This window comes from Copadichromis virginalis, linkage group LG6, assembly GCF_057382275.1.
Source record: "Copadichromis virginalis isolate Kocher_CV1m ecotype Utaka linkage group LG6, C_Virginalis_male_GT1.1, whole genome shotgun sequence".
NCBI lineage: Eukaryota > Metazoa > Chordata > Actinopteri > Cichliformes > Cichlidae > Copadichromis > Copadichromis virginalis.
In genome coordinates, this window is record NC_140623.1 from 16,741,743 (window position 1) to 16,763,549 (window position 21,807).

Genomic DNA, 21,807 nt, shown 5'->3' on the forward strand with positions numbered 1-21,807 from the left:
ACGTTTCATGTTCTTATTTTTAAACTGAATAAAAAATAAAAAGTAATGCAACAAAAATAGGGCATAAATTGTCCATCATAATAAGACCAAACCTGGAGTAAATGATGAAGTCTAAAGTATTTACAGTGTCACTTTACAGTTTCCCCTTGTGATACTGTAAATTATTTACTTTATAATGTAAGGTCCTCTGTTCCTGTTTATGAGCTGTCTCTTTATGAACAAACTGAACGGAGTGTTTGTTCAGTTTCGTGAGTCTCCCACAGCTAGAGGGAGACAGCGCTTTCTTCTGGGACGCCTTGGCTGCTCAGAGGACCGTCTTTACCGACATGTCCTTGTTTGTGCGTTTTAATCAGCGATTGGAAAATAACAGGTATCCTTGTCCGTCCGCCTCTCGCACCCATAAACACCCAGGAGTAATAGAGAGGGGACGCTGAGTAAAAACAACCCCCGTCTGACCCGGCGGTGTGCGCCTTTCCTGCGCGTTTTTCGGCCCACATAAGGAGCAGTCCGCTGGGTACAACAGCCGGACTGAATCGCAACGTGTCTGTGGAGAGTGTCACCGCAGCAGTCGGGCTGTGTGTTTCTATGGAACAGGCTGCTTTAATGGGGCTGTCGTCAGCCCGTCTCTCCGCCTCTGGACAGATGATCGCCGTGATTCACGCCTGAATTTAGACCCATCGAAGACGACACTGTGGATATGGAATGGTGCATGCCGCTGGGCCAAGTTTTCAGCCTCTGAAAAACACCAGAATCATGGACAGTCATCCGCTGTAAGTGCAAAAAGCTGCTGAATCTCTCCCCCCCCTCTCTCTCTGTGTGTGTTGACGTTTCCCAGTGGCTGCTTGACGGATGGTGCCGCATTGACAGAGACAGCGGCCAGCCGGTGTGGCTGCTCAATGACCGGGTGGGGAGGACTGATACCCGGGGACTGTGGCTGCAGGATCAGGCTGCAGGCTCTGTGGTGGTGTCATAACGTTGTGCTTGTTGGTCTAACGCCTCTGTTTCTGTTCGTGGCACTGAGGACGTGTGCTTCACAGCCGTGTGTGGGTGTGTGGGTGTATTTGTGACAGAAAACAGAGGAGCAGCATGTAAATGTACATGTTGAATGTTTGATTTCAGGAGAGGGAGGGCAGAGGTGTGCGCTCAGAGGTGCAAATAACAAAGTAATTGTGCGGATTATATATATATACTTCTAGTCCGGCACAGTTCAGCCAACTTGATCGATCTGTTTTTAATGAATAGTCAATAATGAAGGTTTAAAGTACACACACGATCTTATCAAACACCTTGGGCAGTCAGAAGGTTCCATCTTAGGTTAAGCTTAATCAATGTTTTACGACACACGCCAGAGTCTCAAACATGAATGGAAATCTGTAGCTGGACTTTTCCTGTTCTCTCTCACAACCTCTTCAGACTTATCATGAAACCCTCAGGAGAAGGGCCCCTGAGTAGAGCTGCTGGACTATGGTGCCACCTGAAAGTGCTACTTGATTCATCAGTATAATAATATCTTACACACAGGAGTCATTTTTCTTCTAAATTGTAACTCGTATTTTTCTCAGAACATTTTCGCTATTAATATTGAATAAGCACTTTTATTAGTGCTGCAGTGTTCTTACATTGTTTCACTACTTATGTCAGTGACTGGAGAACTTATGCAGGGTGTGTTTGTATTTTAAGATGTGCAGCATCTTCTTCTCACCTCAGCAAATCACCCGCCTCCATCTCTCCTTATCCCTAGCATTCTCCTCTGTCACACCAACCCTCTGCATGGCCTCCTTACCTACAACCATGAATCTTCTCTGTGATTGTCCTCTTTTCCTCCTGCGTGGCAGCTCCATCTTCAACATCCTTTGCCTGATATATCCACTCTCCATCCAATCCATCTCAGCCTTGCCTCTCTAACCTTTTCTCCAAACTTCTCAACCTGAACTGTCCCGCTGATAAATGAATTTCTAATCCTGCCCATCCTGCTCACTCCCAATGAAAATCTTAACATCTTCATCTCCTTGTCAGTGCCAGCGTCTCCAAACCATACATCACAGCATGTCTCAGTAATGATGTGCAGCATCATACAAATGCTGACTGACTGCATTCTATGTAACTACAAATTATAACAATAAACAAAAACAATATGAATTTGCATGCAAAGCGTATAACTTTGGCAACATTGGCTATGTGCTAAACTGCTCTTTCAAACACAAGTATCAGCAGTGTCTCAGGCAGTGCATCCCCTATTCTAATCATAACGCTAGTGCAACAACAACAGTTAATAATATCAGCAATAATAATGATAATAGAATTTATAGCAGAACCGTTCAGCTTTTACATGCTACAACTGAGAGTCTGCACCTTGTTGATATAAACTAATAATTAAGGTCTTTAGATAAGATTTTAAACAAGACAAAGCACTACCTGATACTGCAGCTTTGACTGGACTGCTAAACAGTTTACAAATGAGCGTTTAATCTTAATTGTGGACTCCTGGGAAGATGCCTTCTTTACGCGTGTGAAAATCAAGCTTGGTCCTGATACAGCGCCCTCTGAGTGTGTGCGTGTTTTTTGTCAGGAAATCAGGAAATATTACACCGTCAGTTTCCAAATCAACAGTAATTTATCTTCTCTAGGAGATAAACCAGCCGAGTCGGGGTTTAAAGTGATTGCAAAGACACTTTGGAAAACTTAATGAGAAGTTAAACGCAGTGTCTGATTGTGCTTTTGGTTAAAGCTATGGTGTTTAGAAGTGATTCTAAACAAAAAGATGTCCTCACTGTGATTGCCGTGCACCAGGAGACCCGAGTAGCTCTCAAGTTACGCGTTTTGTGTTCCCTGTGTGCTTCTTGTTTACGTATCTGTACTGTTCCTCTCAGGTGCACTAGACTTTGTCCACACTCTCTGGACAAAGAGGACGGAGTGGAAAGGCACGGTCCCGTCACTCTGAACCCTCGCCACATGAGGAAGGCGTTCAAAGTCATGAACGAGCTGCGCAGGTGTCCCACACTGTCTCTTCAGTTATTTGTTGCCTCGTCCTCACCAAATCCTTTCTGTAAACTGTAACGGTTTCTGTTTCCTACTCGTGCATGTAGCCAGAGCCTGTTGTGTGATGTGACCATTGTGGCAGAGGACGTCGAGATTGCTGCTCACAGAGTGGTTCTGGCTGCTGGGAGCCCTTACTTTCACGCTATGTTCACAGGTAACGGCCCTCCTCCATTCTCATCTATTCGGTTCCTTTCATTGTTTTTAGTGCCTGACACAGTTGCTACCTTTGTGGTGCTGAAAAGCTAACGTGTGCACATGTACTAACAGGCGAGATGGCAGAAAGTAGGGCAAAACGAGTGAGGATAAAGGAGATGGATGGCTGGACTCTGGGCCTGTTGATTGACTACATCTACACGGCGGAGATACAGGTCACGGAGGATAATGTGCAGGTAAACACACACATGCATTAGCTCAATAACTACGGCCTGGACTCACACTGAGCAGGTTTGCAGCATTTGCAGTGTCACACTGGAAACTCGACAGGAAGTGATTTACCTGTAAGGCAAAAATAACATTTCAGTTCAAGCTTTCTCGATGCATTAAAGCTCATTCACATCAAAGGCTTTGTTAGCTTCACACAAAAACACGGTCTCTTTGGTTATCAGGTTAAGGTGAAGAGTTAAACAAACTATTCTGGGTTTTAACCTGCTGGCCAGCTGTGGGCTTTCTGTGTGGGAACTCTGGTTTCCTCCCATGGTCCAAAGACTCATATGTTAGGTTAGCTGATGATTCTAAGTAGATAATATAAGATAAGATAAGATAACTCTTTATTGTCATTGCACAGTCATACATAGTACAGTAGTACAATGAAATTGGAAAAACTGTCCTACATCGGCACTACATATAACACAACACGACACGATATGACACATCACAACGCAACAAACAACACAACACAGTATATTAACTTAGTATAAAAAAGAAGAATAAGTGTATGTGTATTGCACACTGTTATTATTGCACATTAATTATTACTGCACCTTGTTATACATATAAATATTATTGTTATTGTTTTAAACATTGTTACCTCTCCCCTAAAAAAGTCCAGGGAGGTATCCAGTCAGGTCAGCTATTTACATTGATCAGGGCTATTGCCCTGTTGTAAAAGCTGTCCTTGAGTCTATTTGTTCGGGACCTTAGCAGCCTGAACCTCCTGCCAGACGGCAGCAGCTTAAACACCCGGTGTCCTGGGTGTGTGCAGTCCCGTAGGATGCTGCATGCCCTCTTGAGACAGCGAGTGCTGTACAGGTCCTTCAGGGAGGGAAGAGGATGTCCAATGAGTTTTTGGGCCATATTGATGACCCTCTGGAGTGCCTTTCTGTGTGCTGTGGTGCAGCTGGAGAACCAAACACCGATGCAATATGTCAGCACACTTTCAATGGAGCAGCGGTAGAAGACGGTCAGCAGCTCCTTCTTCAGGTCCATTTTTCTGAGGATTCTCAGAAAGTGGAGACACTGTTGGGCCTTCTTTAAGACCGCAGAGGTGTTAGAGCTCCATTGGAGGTCTGTGTCTATGTGCACACCCAGAAACTTGAAACTGGAGACCCTTTCCATGCACTCCCCGTTGATGCTGACAGGCTGCAGCTCGGACTTCCTCCTTCTGAAGTCAACTACCAGTTCTTTTGTCTTGGTGGTATTGAGGTCCAGGTTGTTATCTGCACACCAATCTGACAGCCTCTGAACTTCAGCTCTGTATGCAGTCTCATCTCCCCCTGAGATGAGCCCCACCACGGTGGTATCATCTGCAAACTTGATGACTGTGTTGTCTGGGTTGGAACTAACACAGTCATGTGTGTACAGAATGTACAGTAGGGGACTCAGTACACAGCCTTGTGGAGAGCCGGTGTTGAGGCTGAGGGCTGAGGAAAGATGAGGCCCCACTCTAACTCTCTGTACACGGTCTGAGAGGAAGTCTCTGATCCAGCGGCAGGTGGTGGAAGGAAGTCCAATTTCCAGCAGTTTAACTATTAGTCTGTCCGGGAGTATCGTATTGAAAGCAGAGCTAAAGTCAACAAAGAGCAGCCTGGCGTAACGGCCCTGCACTTCCAGGTGAGAGATGGTGGTGTGGAGCGTTGTAGCGATGGCATCTTCAGTTGATCTGTTAGCTCTGTATGCAAACTGGAGTGGGTCGAGTGTGGGTGGCAGGCAGGACATGATGTGACGTCGGACCAGTTTCTCGAAGCACTTCATTATAACAGGTGTTAGAGCAACTGGTCGGTAGTCGTTGAGGCTGCTAATGTTAGTATGCTTTGGCAGTGGGACAATTGTGGCTGACTTTAGACACGGCAGGATGCAGGACTGGGACAGTGAAGTGTTGAAGATCTAGTGAAGACTGTACATGTACATGTACATGATATCTTTCATATTTTCCATATTATGTCTTCACACTTCTTAAGCTTTTCTTATCTTGAGATAACTATGGATCAGGAGGTAAAGCAGGGTGACTACTAATCGAAAGGTTGGTGGTTTGATCTTACATTGCTAACACTGGTAGGCTCAGTGTTTTTGGTGTTGTGGCTCAAGCAGTCTTTACTAATCGAAGGGCTGGAGGATTGAAATCTTTTAACTCAGTAGGAAGTCGTGTATTATGATCAGGGCTTATGGTTGGGTTAAGGTCTGGAGTCTGGAGCCCTGTCGCAGGGCCAGAAGCTAGAGAGACAAGGTGGTGCAGCAGTTAGTACTGTTGCCTCACAGCAAGAAGATCGTGGCTTCTAATCCAGTCTGGGGCCTTCAGTGTTTGCATGGGTGCTCTCCTGATACTTTAACTTCCTCCCACAGTCCAAAGACATGCAGTTAGTGGGGCTGGCTTAACTGGTAATTCTAAATTGGTGTGAGTGTGATTGGAAAAATCTCCTGGGTTTCAGGAAAAATCTAAAACTTGCATCTGTATTTAAATAAGGCTGTATTTAATATTGGGTGTCATTTAAAAAAAGATGACACTGACCTGGATAACTAAGTTTTTCTGACGTAAATATTTCTGAAATGCATTCATGAAACGATGAAATGTGATTTAATCAGGCTTTTTCTCTAGAAGTTTTCTACTTGCTTTAAAACCCACGAAATTAAACCAGAAAAGCAGTTTCCATCTTTGAATAGATTTTTTTTAAACTTGGGAAGGATCAGATCACCACAGTGCAAATAGAGGCACTATAAAAGATGCACGTACAGCATGTGATCACTTTGATTGGTAGCTGTGCTCTAAGCTCAGCTGAGTTTATTTTTAGGTTTTCACTTCTCTCTTGGTCTAAAAGTTGAAAAAGACTGGAACAGTTTCATCAACGTAAACTGTCAGTGAGTCAGAGATTGCTCTTCTGCACACCAGGCCAACCTGTCACCGCTCTAAATGTACTGATCTGTACGCTGTGGCAGTAAAGCCGAAACCTGTGTGCAAACCTCGTGTTCTTGTTTCTCAGGCGCTGTTGCCTGCAGCGGGGCTGCTCCAGCTGAACGAGGTGAAAAAGGCTTGCTGTGAGTTCCTGAGCTCTCAGCTTCATCCGTCCAACTGCCTGGGAATAAGAGCCTTCGCTGACCTACACGCCTGCTCCCAGCTTCTCACGCAGGCTAACAGCTTCGCAGGTTTGTGCGTTCAAAAGTCTGCACGTGTGTGGCAGCACTCCCTGTTCCTTTATTTAAACGAGTCCGCGTGTCCGGGAGGATCTGGGGAGACAGAATGAGAACAGGTGTAATTAATGAAGTTGTGGAGAGAAGCAGCTGTGTTTATCTGCAGTTTGTGCCCGCAGAGCAACATTTTACAGAGGTGGTCGGGAGTGAGGAGTTTCTTAATTTGGGCATGGAGCAAGTGTCCAGCCTTATCGCCAGCGACAAGCTCACCATACCCTCAGAGGAGAAGGTACGCTCTCTCGTCGTTCTCATTTTGCACGTATAGCAGAAGTAGAGTAAAAACTTTACAATGATTTGCGTGTGCCTGTGTGCGCTGGTGTGCAGGTTTTTGAGGCCGTCATAGCTTGGGTCAACCACGATAAAGACGTCCGCCAGGAGCATTTGGCTCACCTGATGGAACATGTCCGCCTGCCGCTCCTCTCCAGAGAATACCTGGTGCAGGTGTGTTTAGCTGCTGTTCTTTAATCTGCACTTAAATGAAGTAGAGTTAAAGTTTTATGCACTGTCAGCTGCCAGTAACCTTTTGTGTGTCATCCTTTTTTAAAAAAAAAAAGAAAAAAGAAACTGGGCTGGTGTAAAGCCTCCTTAATGTTTTTTTTCCCCATCTCTTTGAGTGATGTAGAAAAGCACTATATACAGAACATGAACCACATGTAGGTCAGAGAAAGAAAAACGGCAGGAAAGGGTGATTAAAAGTGAATTCAGTAAAAAATGTGGGAAATAAAAGATGAAAGAGGGGCTGACAGGAATAAGGTGCCACAGTAAATTATGAATGTAGACAATGTACACAATATAATGTAATTTATACTTTTTAAAGACCAGACTCGTGCGAGTGCAAACAGTGCAGCAGAGCAGTGCTTCAACATTCAACGATGGCCTGTTTTATTGTTTCTGGGACGTTCAAACAAGCTCACGCAAGAAAGGCTTTCTAATTCTGTCATCTTGCTGGTGAGGTTGGTTATGACAGGAAGATGTTGTGTGTCTGTGTGTCTCTGTGTGTACACTTCACTGATGTGTTGAAGATATGTATAAAAAACAAACAAACTATGATGTAAAGTGAATGTGTGCTTCACTTGTCAGAAAGGGCACTTTTATTGAAAGTGATGAAATTAAAAATATAAATGAATGTTTATTTTTCTTTGTCACTTCTGTTGCTTTAAAGAAGTGGATTTGATTATTTCTTGGTGCAAAACTGAGTGCAGTGTTTGCTGTGGCTGAATCGTTTTTACAGTAAAGTGGCAGCGGCTGAAGTCCTTTAGCATTTATTTTTTTACTGAAAAAACATCATGACCTTGTACAAATACCAGTCATTTCCTGAATATTAAAAAAAAATTAGTTAACAATGCCTGCTGACAGTATTCAGTTTGATATAAACACACTTTGGCTTATATATTTTATAAGCCAAAGATTTTTCACTTTCTTATGCTGACTTTAGCTCAGAAACATCACACTCACTGCGATGTACTGTAACGGTAAATCATGCAAGCTGATCGGTTCCTCCCTCACTGTTCACTTGTGTCAGCGGGTGGAGGAGGAGTCTCTGATTAAGAACAGCAGTGCCTGTAAAGACTACCTGATTGAGGCCATGAAGTACCACCTGCTGCCGGCCGACCAGAGAGCTCTGATGAAGACCGCCCGCACACGCATGAGGACTCCAGCCTGCTGTCCTAAGGTACTAACACACTATGAACACTTACATCCACATCAAAACAGCATGTGATCTTGTAATGGCATCGCTGTTGTGCGTAGGTGATGGTGGTGGTTGGCGGTCAGGCTCCTAAGGCCATTCGAAGTGTTGAATGTTACGACTTTGAGGAGCAGCGATGGTACCAAGTGGCTGAACTCCCAACTAGGAGGTGCCGAGCAGGTAGGAAACCCTCAGTAATCATAATAAATGAGCTGAAGAATGTCACCAGTTTGATTCTCATCCTACCAGGATTTTCCCAAGAAAAAGTGAGAATAAAAAATACATAAAGTTTTATGTCACTCAGCACTGATCAGGAGAATGAAAGATGTTTTAAACTTTGTGTTCTCTCTCAGGTGTGGTGTATGTGGCTGGATGCGTGTACGCGGTGGGCGGTTTCAACGGTTCTTTGCGCGTGCGGACGGTCGACTGTTACGACCCGATGATGGACCGCTGGACGAGCGTGAGCAGCATGCAGGACCGTCGATCGACGCTCGGGGCCTCTGTGCTCAACGGACTCCTGTACGCTGTTGGAGGCTTTGACGGCAGCACAGGTCTGCTGCTACGCTTTTTTTTTATTTGTGTGGTCGTGACATCAGCGTGTGACGCCAAATGTCCTTTAAAAATGTGACAGCAGAGAATTTTCAAAATGTTTGACTGCTGTATTTTTGACTGACGCTCTGCGTGTTTGCAGGTCTGTCTACGGTCGAGGCGTATAACGCTAAGACAGACGAGTGGTTCCATGTGGCGCCCATGAGCACCCGACGCAGCAGTGTAGGAGTCGGCGTTGTCAATGGTGAATATGATTCCCAAACTAAAATTAGCTTTTAGAAATAGAAGGTGAAAAAAAACTAAGGAAAAACAGCTTCAGTAGAGCTCATATTTTTCTTTTTTAAAACAAACCACTATTACAAAATACTACAGTACTACGATATATACTATGGCAAGAGCGGTGTGATTAAAAATATCATAGTTCCTCCATCACTTGTGTCTTTTATCCGCCCCTGCACCTCGTTCTAAATTATGGATTGCATGTTTTTCAGGGATCCTTTATGCTGTTGGAGGTTATGACGGAGCCACCAGGCAGTGTTTAAGTACAGTAGAAGCTTACAACCCTAAAAGCAACACGTGGAGCTATATAGCAGAGATGGGAACAAGACGCAGTGGAGCAGGTGTGTCAACTTTTGAAGTTATTTGTGTTTAAAATACTAAATGGAACAACTGATCTTTTTGTCAGTACAAATCTTTACTGAAGCTTACTTATAAAAGAGGACTAAATGAAAAACATTGCACAGTGTGATCTCTAGTAAGTGCATGTCCAATGCCTTCCTCAGGTGTGGGTGTATTAAAAGGTTTACTTTATGCTGTGGGGGGCCACGATGGTCCATTGGTGAGGAAGAGTTGTGAAGTTTATGATCCAGCCACTAACAGCTGGAGACAAGTAGCTGACATGAACATGTGTCGACGTAATGCAGGTAAGCAACACAGCGTGTGTTCACCAAGCAGCCTCGGATGTGTGGTGCTCTTGTGTTAGATGTCTTTTAATCGTTGTGCGTTTGTGTGTGCAGGCGTGTGTGCTGTAAATAATGTACTCTACGTGGTGGGAGGAGATGACGGAAGCTGTAATTTGGCCTCGGTGGAGTTCTACAATCCGATCACTGACAAGTGGACGTTACTGCCGACCTGCATGAGCACAGGTCGCAGTTATGCAGGTCAGCGCTCCACATATGGAGCCACACAGTTTTCAATGCTTTCTTGAAGTTGGCTTTTGTTATTTCTTGTGGTTACTTGAGCCATACTGTGCAGAATGATTTACAAAGGGGCGCTTTATATTGTAAGGTAGAGGCCCTGCAATAACATAGAGAAAACTGCAACAATAAAATGAATCCTCTATGAACAAGCAATTAGCAATAGTGGGAAGAAAAAACTCCCTTTTAACAGGAAGGAAACCTCTGGCAGGACCAGGCTCACAGAGGGGCAGCTATCTGCCGTGACTGGTTGGGGGTGAGGAGAGGAAAACGGGACAAAAGACACACTGTGGATGAGAACCACTTAATAATAACTAAAGATTCAATCCACAGAGAGTGAAGAAGAAACACTCAGTGCATCATGGGAAACCCCCAGCAGCTTAGAGCTATTGTAGTGCAACTAAAAGAGGATTCAGTCACCTGATCCAGGCCATCACTATAAGCTTTACCAAAAATGGAAGCCTGTTGTATAAGAAAACGAGGATATAGTTGTTTGAACTTATTTTATTTCTGTTACTTCAGGTGTGACTGTGATTGACAAGCCCTTATGACTGCTCTAAACACCTGCCGCTGATTGGGAGCTGAACGTATTCTCCTGCTGAATACTGATCTTGGATCTGTCTACGATGCCAATGCTTCAAATGTTGGGCAGCATTAGCTTAGGCACTGACGAAGATGAAGGAAATTACAAGAATGTTGTTGAAGATGACGAGGATTTTTGCACTTACCTGAATGGGGGGAGCTGTAACCAACAAGGGGATCAAACCTGTGTTTTAACCCCTCCCATCTCTCGTGGCAGGACCGCAGCAGTGACTGGACAAAGCTGTTTGAAGCATCTGTGTACCACTGCAGTGCCACAGAAACGCTACTGATATGAAGCTACTTTAACTCCAGAGTTATTTTAACATTAGTAATGTTAGCTCAGAGAAAGACCACTGGCCTGCTCCATGGGAGAGGAAGGCAGAGAAGGACCATTTGGGACTGAAATGGGTTTCTCTTTCATTTTTTAAAAATCCTATTGAGAAGTGAGTTGTGTGTGCGTGTGTGTCTGTTTGTGTGAGGGCTCGTGTGTGTGTGTGTGTGTGTGTGTGTACGCTAGCATTTAAAGGTGCTCTGTTGCTTGCACATGTGAGCATGTGTGTTCGTGTGCATCTGGTGTGGTGACGCCTGGTTCGGTGCCGCATGAACGCACTCCGTGTGACCTCCGATCTTTTACAGTGTTGCAGGGTGGCTGCTCAAGAGTGCCTGAATGTCAAAGTACGTTCTGTCTCCCCTTCTCCTCTATTATGCCTTCAGTACTGTTACTGGACAGAGAGTGGCTGCTGGTCTGGGATAGAGAACACACATTTTGACTTCGGGTAGGATGCGATGGCTGTGTTAGCTCGCTTTCAACCAGAACAGCAACGTGAGAAGCAGCTGTAGCAGGTGACGGCGTACAATTATTCTGGAGGAAGCTGACTTTGATTGGAGCCAGGAGCCTCGTTCACCTTGCCAAAAAAACAAAACAGTGATCGGTAGAGGGGAGAAAAAAAATACAAAAACCAGTTGGATGTGTCATCTGGCAGCCATATTTAGTGTGGTTGTAACCACTCATGACAACAGCAGGCTGAACTCACTGCATGGTTCCTGTCTCTAACCTGCTACCCTCCAAACCGTACCCTCTTCTCGTTCGGTGTAGCAACTGTATTAACTACTGCACACCCTGACATACTATGAATGTGCCAATTTTAATATGTCTCTTCTTTTCTGTCTCTCTTTTATGACTCTTCTTCACTAATCTGTTCTCTCTTTCTGGAAAGTGACCAAACTTACTGTTGAGTTTCTTTTGTTTCTTCAGTCTCTCGCCTCTCCTACTATATTGCTACTTGGTATCGCTTGGTATCGCTGTTTCTTGTCAGTGTATTGAGGAATGTCATGTAGGCTAATGACTTTGACAATGTTTCACTACTTGTTTTATATTATCATTAATAAATATGCTTCTTGTATTTAAAGCTGTGAAATGATATAATCCGTTTTTAATATTTTGCCAAATCAGTAAAACCTTGAAATGGAAATTCCTGTGTGTGATGCTTTACTCCTGTTACAAAAACTGATATTTCATAATGCCCAGTGTCCCTTTTGGTCATTTCTCATTAGTATATCTGGTACAAAATACACTTCATGATGCTTTATTCTGTTTTAAAGGCAAATATTGTATTTTCTTTCTCCTTTAAATGTATTGATGGAGCAAATAGAGTAACACAGAGCGTTTTTTAAAATCTTTTTTCCTTTTTTTTTTTTTTTAAATTGACGCATTAGATGCATTAGTAATTTAAATTTGCCAAAAATACTTCTGTTTCTTGGACTGTAGGGCTTTTATAGTGTGGTCTACAGTTATGTCCAGTTAGGCAAAACAATAAAATTAGTTTGTTGTACAATGTATACCACCACAGGGAATTTTAAGCCAAGCAGTTAGGATTTGATTGAAGGGGTTTAACAAAAGTGTTGTATTAACTGTTTGGTAATTACAGGAATTTTATTTTTATGCATAATCCCCCTATTTTCAGTGGCTCGAAAATAATTGAATTATTGGCTTATGAACAGTTTTGTTGTGCAGTAAAACACTTTCCCTCTTTCTTTTTTTTAATGTCGCAGCAAACGCATCTGAAGTTTTAATTCAGGGTGTTGAATTTTTATTCTATAGATTTTCACTGTAATTATCAACACAAGGCCCAAAGAGCTATCGGTGCAAGGTAGGCTGAAAAAAACTAAATAAATCTACCACACAGAGAGCATAATGTTTAGTGGTGACATCCTTAATCTGGTACATTGTTATAACAAAACAAATGAATATTAATGTATATAACAGTTAAAAGCAACTTCACAACACCTAACCAAGTCAAGAACTCTCTCCAGGAGGTAAGTGTATCACTGTTAAAGCCTATAGTTAAGAGACCTCTTTATCGATAGAACCACAGAGGGTTTATAACAAGGTGCAAACCACTAATTACACTCAAGAACATAAAGGCCAGATTAGGCTGTTCTGGGGAAACAGTCTGAAGAAAGAAAATCAAGATGAACTTGTACCAAAATGATGGAAAGAGAAAAGTATGGAGGGGAAAAAAGGAACGGCTCAGCGTAACACATCGGTCAAACATGGTGGACGCAATAAATTAAGAGTGTTTATTGATGGTATGACTGCTGATTGAAACAGCAGGATGAACTGTGATGTGCACAGGACTACAGACTCTGCTCAGATTGAGACAAATGTTGTAAAACTGATCAGATAGTGCTTTACAGTGTAAATGCTCGTAAGACAAAGGAGCTGATAGTGGACTTCAGCACTAAGCAGGAGAGGAACTACCAGACCCCCGTCATCAACGAGTGCCCAGTGGAGAGAGTGGACAGCTTCAAATACCTCGGAGTTCACATCACGCAGGACCTGTCATGGTCCTGTCACATCAACACCGTGGTGAAAAAGGCCCGACAGCGTCTCTACCACCTCAGACGCTTGAGAGACTTCCAACTGCCCTCCAAGGTGCTCAGGAACTTTTACTCGTGCACCATAGAGAGCATCCTGACGGGAAACATCTTAACCTGGTTCGGGAACAGCACCATGCAGGACAGACGAGCTCTACAGAGGGTTGTGCGATCAGCTGAGCGCACCATCCGCTCCGAGCTCCCTGACCTGCACTCAATCTACAGCAGGCGGTGCTGGACCAAGGCCAGGAAGATCGTGAAGGACCTCAGCCATCCCAACAACAGACTGTTCTCTCTGTTGAGGTCAGGAAAGCGATTCCGCTCCCTGAAGACCAACACAGAGAGACTGAGGAGGAGCTTCTTCCCGCAGGCGATACGGTCTCTCAATCACACCACCACACAGTACTGACCCACACATATGGTTCTTACACACACACTGGACATTCTGGACATTGTTTTCACTTCATCACTTAATCACTTCAAGCATATTTGCACTGCACAAGACATAATGTGGATTGCACAACACTGGTCACTACATTCTTCACTTCCAGTTAATACTTGTACAGCTGCTGTTATTGTGTATATATTTATTTATATTTCTTCATACATTCTTATATAGTTCTATATTGTGTATTTTGTTGTACAGTTATTTTATTTTCAACTTTAATTTATATATTTTATCTTATTCTCCCAGTTAAATTTACCCTTCATTCTAATTTGTGTTGTACAGTTATTTCATTTTTAACCTTAATTTATATTTTATTCCTTCCTAGTTAAATTTACCCTTTTTAATTTTTCATATTTATTTCCTATCTTATTCATAGCCTTTTCCTTTTTTGTTTTCTTTAGGTCACGAGCAGTTGTCCAAGCATTTCACTACATATCGTACTGTGTATGACTGTGTACGTGACAAATAAAATTTGAATTTGAATTTGAATATGCTGACCCCAAGCATAATGCAAAAGAGTTTCTCAAGGAAAAGTAATGACATACTGTTCTTTTTTTTTTATCTTTCTTTCTTTCTCTTATTTCAAATGATTAAAATTTCAACAAAACAAACACGGGAAACAGAAAACATGATAAAAACATTTTCAACAAAAGGATCTGTAACGCAAAAACAAAGGGTGTTCGAAAGGGAACTCAACCTTGTAATTAAAAAAAAATTATTTGTGTCTTCACGATACCAAATATTATGTATTATCCTTATTGCTTTGTTTTGCATTGTGCATATGTTTTGTAGAGGACTCTTGTAAGTGTTGCCCCAGATTTCAACACAGTACTTAAATATGGTAGTAGCAATGTGCAGTAAAGTGTGTGCAATCTTGTATTGTTCAGGACGTACCTTGTTTTTCCCAAAATCCCTGTGGTTTTTGAGATCTTGTTTCACAAGTGTTTGATTTATACTTTCCAACAAAGCTTGTAGTCCAAAGTTACACCAAGAAATCTCTTTTCAAATACTCTTTCATTGGATACTTTATCAATTTCCAGTCTCCAGTTATAAACATTTCTCGATTTCCAAACAACATAAATTTGGTTTTGGATGAATTTAAAGATAACTTTAAGTCTTTAAAGCCTTCCCCAGAAAAAAGAATGGTTGTATCATCTGCAAAAACAACAAACCTTAGTATGTTTGTAACTCTACAGATGTCATTGATATACGTAGTAAACAATTTGGGACCCAGCACTGAACCTTGTGGGACACCACAGGTAATATTCAAGAACACAGATTTTGACTGAGCAGTTTGTATGAATTGCCAAGATAACTTTTTAACCAGTTGTTTTTGTTTTTGTTTTTTACCCCTCTCACACTATATCTTTCCATTTCTGTAAGAATATTTTGTGGTCATCATATCAAAAGCCTTTTTCAGGTCAATAAATATCCTCACTTCATATTTTTTATTATCTATGTATTCAGTTATATTTTCCACTAACTTCATCATTGCCATAAATGTTGATCTAGCTGATCTAAAGATTAAAATAGTATTATTCTCAATAAGTTGTCAAGCCCTGCAAAAAAATAAAATAAAAATAGATGTCCAGTTATATTGGAGAACTGTCTAAGTAAGGAAACTGGGCTGTAATTTGTAAAATTATGGTTCTGGTGGTTGAGCGTGGTTAAGCCTAGGCCTCGTGGCAGAGCCTAAAGCCTTAGCCTGGGCCTGATGGCTAAGCCTGGTGAAGCCTGAACCTATAGCAGAGCCTGGACCTGGTAGGGCCTGGTCCTGGTGGTTCGGCTTGGGGGAGCCTGGACCTATTGGCTGAGACGGTGGCGGAGCCTGGCCCTGGTGGCTGAGCCTGCATGGTTTCTGTTCAATGGGCAAGTCAGTCGCCTAATTTCAACCCTACAGACATGCTTTTTAGTTCTTAAAAATTAAATGGAGACAAATCCACAAACAAGCAGAAACTGGTGACATCCATGGTTTCTAGACTTGAGGCAGTCTTTGACTGCAAAGGATTTTCATCCAAGTATTAAAAACAATCCACACTGTAAACTTTTGTTAGTTTGTTCAATTAATTTGGATCCTCTGAAAATGTCTGCAATTCCTTGTATACAGTTAGCAGAATTTCTTTTTTATGTTACACGTCTTTGATTTAAAATGCACCGTGATGGTCTGCAGAGGTAACATTACAAAAAAAATAAATAAAATAAAATAAGTGCATCATTATCCAACAAATGATGGTTCTGTCTGTAGTGTAAAGGGAGTTGCACAGTTGGCAACTAACTACATAGTTTGCTTTGGAACAGAAACGATTATATTTTATGTTAGATAATATGGTAACAAATAGGAAAACCTAAAGTTTAATTTGTGTCGAATTAGTTATTTTTAATACAGAAAAACAAACATAACTCATACTACGTGCGTCTCAACGTGTCCACAGTATTTCCACAGTAAACACTGGAGTCAGAATCTGTTATAAAATACAATTAAAAGTGAAGATAACGCATGGCTCAAGTATCTCGGGACGAACCACCCCATCTCTTCCCTCATACAGCCTGTTAACTTATGCTTCGGTTACGAAAGCAGACCTCACTTCTGATTGGCTGTTGCTGTAGAAACCCCCAGTCTCACTATAGTCGCTCCATTTTGCGGACCAATCAGAGGGGAAGTTCGGCCCCTCGACGTCAATCTCCTTTCCTCTCGGCCAATCGGAGTATCCGATATTACTATACTTCACCCGCTCGGCCACCTCTAGCTCAGGTAGACGGGACATACAGCGGAAAGGTAAGGGTTGAAGCTTGTTGTCGGCACTAATTAGGGCATTTAGCAACATTTTTAGCTTCTATAGAAAATACTTGTTTGTTATTTAGGCGTAAAAACAGCAGAATATAGTGCCACAAGTTCGGGCAAAAGCCTGTAGAAGATATTTAGGCCTCTGCTAGCTTGTTTACTGAGACGTAGTTAATGATTCATAAACTAATTTAATAAAGATTTTATTTATGCCACCTGCAGTTGACACACTGGTGCTTTTATGAGGTGTTATGTGTTAAGAGGTAGTAGGGTTTAAAATTGGAGAGCTGTTAGCTTGAATGCGTTTGTGAGATGGGAAAGTGTCAATACTTGTATTATTAGTTTCGTTATGCGTGTTTTTATTGATAAAAATAGTTACTCTCTGGCAGCTTTAAAGAAAACTTTAAAAAAAAAACGTCCTAAAGTTGAATGTCTGCTTACTGTAGGCAACAACTTCGTCAAAAAATGACAAACAAAGAGATGTAGCCCAGTCAAATGACAAAATTTATGGTAAAGTGGCATTATTAAATGACTTAACATTGAAAATTATGTTTTTTTTAAATAGCTGTTCCTACTTTGAATACTTTACTTCTACTATTGTATTTGTTTTTTTCAGTTAATAATTATCCTTAACATTATGTCTGATTTTTGTCTTATATTTTTATTTTAAAACTTACACTGTGGTGTAGCATGACTATAGTGGAAATGTAATTTTGCATCGATTCTACTTATTTTTGTTCCTACAGATATAATTAAGAGCTGTGTTCCTGTCTTTCAGGCCTCTCTCCTGACCTGCAGCCAGCTTGCATTATCTTTCAGCATGGCGGTGAACGGCACTGCAAACATTTTGAGCTCTGCCTATCTTGCAGTCGAGTATGTCGATGCTGTTCTGCCAGAAAACCCATTCCAGCCCTCCCTGAAACACGCCTGGGGCTACATGCTGGACAACTACACCAAATTCCAGATTGCCACCTGGGGCTCGCTCATCGTCCACGAGTTAATCTATTTCCTGTTCTGCCTGCCCGGTTTTCTCTTCCAGTTCCTGCCTTTCATGCAAAAATACAAGATTCAGCAGGTTTTTTTTTTTTTAATTGTTGGATATTGATCTTGTTTTTTATTTGTTTGTTTGTTTGAAGATGGATGGTTTACGCATTCTCCTGATCCCCGGGAAGAGACACAAATCCCTTTGGATTTTTATTTTTTTTTTCAGGACAAGCCAGAGACGTGGGAGAAACAGTGGAGGTGTTTCAAGATGCTGCTTTTCAACCATTTCTGCATCCAGCTGCCTTTGATCTTTGGCACTTACTACTTCACCGAGTATTTCAACATTCCTTATGACTGGGACTCCATGCCACGCTGGTCAGTGCAGATCAATAATGCACACCTAAATGGATTAAAGTGACCTAGACATACAGTAGAGCGGTTTCACAACTGTCATATGAATTATGGGTCCTGTAATGCATTGCTATTAACCACAACTATAGGATTAAAAAAAATGTATTGACATCATGTTAACACTGGTATTAACCCAACTTTATTTACCAAAGTGTGACCTTGAAATCAAATGTGGACTCCCTAAATACAATAATTATGGTTACAATGAGACTCTTTAAGACTCTAAAGAATTTTTTCGCTCTTGCACAGCAATAATTTATATAAAAATATACTTACATTTTATTATACATGACCTGATATGTTGATCTGCTTCTAAATAGAAAGGGAACATTTGAATATGCTTTATACATGTAACACAGTTGTTCCACATGTTGCTAATTGTCTGTCAGATCTGTCTGTTGGGATAATTTCAGTGTGCTTTTGTAAACTTCTCTTGGCCTTCTTCTCCAGGCCATATCTCCTGGCTCAGTGCTTGGGCTGTGCTGTTGTTGAGGATGCCTGGCACTATTTCCTTCATCGCATACTGCATCACCGCCGGATCTACAAGTACATCCACAAAGTCCACCATGATTTCACTGTGAGTAAAACAGATGAGTGATAAGATCAATAAACAAAGCTTTCTGCTGAGTCTGTTTATGGAAGAGTTACTTATTAAGCGTGTTTTAGCAGCTGTTTACAATTAAAAAACAAACAAAAAAAACACTATGTGTACGTACAGTCAGCATGTCTCTCCACTGCCTCAGGCTCCGTTTGGCATGCAGGCAGAATACGCTCACCCCGCTGAGACGATCATCCTCGGGGCTGGCTTCTTCATTGGCATCATGATCTTCTGCAACCACGTGTTATTGCTCTGGGCCTGGGTCGCCTTCCGTCTGATGGAGACCATCGATGTTCACAGGTAGGACACAGTGGGCGCTTTCCTTTTCACTAAATAACTCCTCGCTCTGCTGAAAATCATTCCACAATCAAAGATGATCTTTCAGTCTCTTAAATGCAGCTCAAGGAAGCACATGAACCTTGCATCTCTCTCCTTCTCTCATTCTCTCCCTTCAACCCAATGAGATTTGTGGGAAAGATACAGGTGGGGGGAGTGAGGAGAGAAGTTGGAGGTTTTAATTTCTCTTTAAGCTGAACCTCTTGTCCAGAAACAGCCTTGTGCCAGATGGTTTATTATGGTGGCTGTAAATAGGACAATGTAGTTTGTTTTCACTCATTTTTATTTTACAGCTTCATCACTGAGCCCAATCAAACTGATTAAGCATACATCTTAACTTTAGTTTGTGGTGTGTCGAGGTCGTCCTCTAGAGGGCCACAGAGCTCATCAGATGTTCTGTTAAACAGTCTTCATTAACTCCTTTGTTAATACAGGACACATTATCACACATTTGTAGTGTAGAAATAGTACTTTTGACTATAATATTGTTTAATTAACTTTTTCTATGAAAACAATGTTTACTGTATAATAATAATAATAATAATCAAAATTACACATTTATTTGTATAGCGTCTTTTTAAGAAAAGGCTCAGGTCAAGATATTCAGAAAACTCAGGAAAAACAGTTTGATAAGTTTGATAACAATCAACATTAAACATTATAAATAATGAAGCAAATTAACAGTCAAAGTAAAGCAGATCATAAACATTTGCATCGTTACTGAACACTAAAAAGTTCTGGGAAGACACAAAGCTCACAGTCTGCCGGTACATCACACATACATATAGACACACACACACGCGCACACACACACACACACACACACACAAAGGAAATATACACTTGACCACCTGCAGATATAGATTACACATTAGAAATTTAGAAATATGTAAAGGTTATGAGTTTTACAGTAACAGACTTTGAGAACCATTCTGCTTTCTGAAAAAGACAAATGTTTTTGTTTTAGAAGGATAGTTATCATCAAAGATTTTTACTCATTTGTGAAAGTTGGTCACTTTTTGGGTGACATTATGACATATCTTTTTTCCTCTTCTTATTTCTATTAGCGGTTACGACATTCCTTTGAACCCGCTCCACCTGATCCCGTTCTACGCCGGCGCTCGTTTCCACGACTTCCACCACATGAACTTTGTCGGGAACTACGCCTCCACCTTCACGTGGTGGGACAAACTGCTGAAGACAGACAGCCAGTACAACAGCTACATGCAGAAGCAGACAGATAAGAAGACGCAGTAAACTGCTCAAGCCTCCCTTCATGGACACACGCCTGTCCTGTCAGGTGGAGAAGAGGCAGTGAGCCGTACAGACAAAACCACGCAATTACTGCTGATTTTCATCTCTGTACACTTAATAAAACACATGCAAAAGGTGTTTTTAAAAAACGAGTCAGCACAGCTGTGGTTTGATTATGAATCAGACTGCGTGTTGGTTCGGTCTGCCTTCTGTGCCTTCTTAGAAAAGAAGAAATGTCAGCTGGCTGAATAAAAACCATCAAGTCCTCATTTCGATTTTGCTTTGTTATCAAAAGGCTTAAACTTAAATGCTTCTTTAACCCTCTGAATGTCTCAGCACTTTAGCACTTCCTCTAATTGATCTGATGCGGTCTTTCCTTCCTGTAGCTGAATCTGCACTTCGGTGGAAACTGTATAAACTCAATGCAGACTTTTGAAAACAAACCAGTCAGGCGTGTTTGATGCAAACTGTAAATTATTGATGAAAAGGGGATGTGTTCTAGGTCATTCAAGCCTGTAAAAATAATTAAATGCTGCTCTAATTTTATATAAAATAAAAAAATCTTTGGTGTTTTGTTTTTCTGTTTTTGTCAGAATAAAATATGTGAACAAATTTAAACAGGAGTTGTTGCTGTAGCAGTTTTGTTTTTCTGAATTTAGTCAGAGAAGAACATATGTGCCAGCGAGCTATAAATTTATCCATTACTGCTAAATTGACATTTTTTTAATATAGTGAGTGGAAACACTGACTAAGTGCTGCCATGCTTAGGCCCATTGTATGTGTCAAAGTAGCATTCCAGAGGCTTGCTGGGTGAAGATAGCATCTTCTCAAAAATGATAAGTGTTTTTCATTTTATTTGTCAGTGGTTTTAATGTTGTGGCCTTTCGGTGTACATGGAGTTGGTTCACTGCTGCACTGTGGACACACCCCCGCAGCTCCGTCCAGCGCACACAGGCAGCTGCATCAAGTGAGCCAACAGCAGCCAGGACCAAAGAGGAAGTGAGGCATTTTATGTGACCCGGGAAAAACTCAATACATAAAACTGGCAAATTCTAATTGTTAATGGCACACAAATAAATAAAAACACCTTTTCTTTTTACATTAATACCGCAGCTTTGGTGAACTGTGCTGCTCAACAGCCTAAGACCATGTCTGCATGTTTTGAAAAGTTGTTTTGAAAAATTAATAGATTACTTAAGTGTATAAAAAATTTTATAAATTAAATTTTATTTATATAACCCCAAATCACAACAACAGTCACCTCAAGGTGCTTTATATTGTAGGGTAAAAGCCCTGTATGAGCAAGCACTTGACAACAGTGAGAAGGAAAAACTCCCTTTTAACAGGAAGAAACCTCTGGCTGAACCAGGCTCAGGCAGGGGCAGCGATCCTTGCCATGCCTCGTTGGGGGTGAGGTTTAGGATTATAGTCCTTAATTTTGCA

At 41.6% G+C, this 21,807-nt stretch overlaps 2 protein-coding genes across 2 annotated transcripts; both read left to right on the top strand.

Moving 5' to 3' along the window:
* The first annotated feature begins 337 nt into the window (after positions 1 to 337).
* Positions 338 to 12,183, top strand: klhl2 (kelch-like family member 2). The gene is made up of 15 exons (XM_085458945.1): positions 338 to 770; positions 2,871 to 2,990; positions 3,087 to 3,193; positions 3,307 to 3,428; positions 6,453 to 6,615; positions 6,780 to 6,889; positions 6,985 to 7,101; positions 8,183 to 8,332; positions 8,410 to 8,527; positions 8,701 to 8,898; positions 9,039 to 9,140; positions 9,388 to 9,516; positions 9,679 to 9,819; positions 9,913 to 10,056; positions 10,615 to 12,183. The coding sequence occupies exons 1-15, from the start codon at positions 703 to 705 to the stop codon at positions 10,641 to 10,643; spliced, it is 1,818 nt and encodes a 605-aa protein (XP_085315071.1). The 5' UTR covers positions 338 to 702; the 3' UTR covers positions 10,644 to 12,183.
* A 4,471-nt stretch (positions 12,184 to 16,654) lies between these two features.
* Positions 16,655 to 20,987, top strand: msmo1 (methylsterol monooxygenase 1). The gene is made up of 6 exons (XM_085458947.1): positions 16,655 to 16,775; positions 17,560 to 17,856; positions 17,992 to 18,140; positions 18,627 to 18,753; positions 18,920 to 19,074; positions 20,178 to 20,987. Exons 2-6 carry the CDS (start codon positions 17,602 to 17,604, stop codon positions 20,365 to 20,367), a joined length of 876 nt encoding a protein of 291 aa, XP_085315073.1. The 5' UTR covers positions 16,655 to 16,775; positions 17,560 to 17,601; the 3' UTR covers positions 20,368 to 20,987.
* Positions 20,988 to 21,807: the final 820 nt, after the last annotated feature.

What these genes read in the sequence shown, in the direction of transcription:
- klhl2 (XM_085458945.1), top strand. Translation starts at nt 703, where the DNA reads ATGGTGCATGCCGCTGGGCCAAGTTTTCAGCCTCTGAAAAACACCAGA. An exon ending in TCACGGAGGATAATGTGCAG is followed by an intron (nt 3,429 to 6,452) that starts GTAAACACACAC and finishes CTTGTTTCTCAG; the next exon opens with GCGCTGTTGCCTGCAGCGGG. An exon ending in AACAAGACGCAGTGGAGCAG is followed by an intron (nt 9,517 to 9,678) that starts GTGTGTCAACTT and finishes TGCCTTCCTCAG; the next exon opens with GTGTGGGTGTATTAAAAGGT.
- msmo1 (XM_085458947.1), top strand. Translation starts at nt 17,602, where the DNA reads ATGGCGGTGAACGGCACTGCAAACATTTTGAGCTCTGCCTATCTTGCA. An exon ending in TGGGACTCCATGCCACGCTG is followed by an intron (nt 18,141 to 18,626) that starts GTCAGTGCAGAT and finishes CTTCTTCTCCAG; the next exon opens with GCCATATCTCCTGGCTCAGT. An exon ending in GAGACCATCGATGTTCACAG is followed by an intron (nt 19,075 to 20,177) that starts GTAGGACACAGT and finishes TATTTCTATTAG; the next exon opens with CGGTTACGACATTCCTTTGA.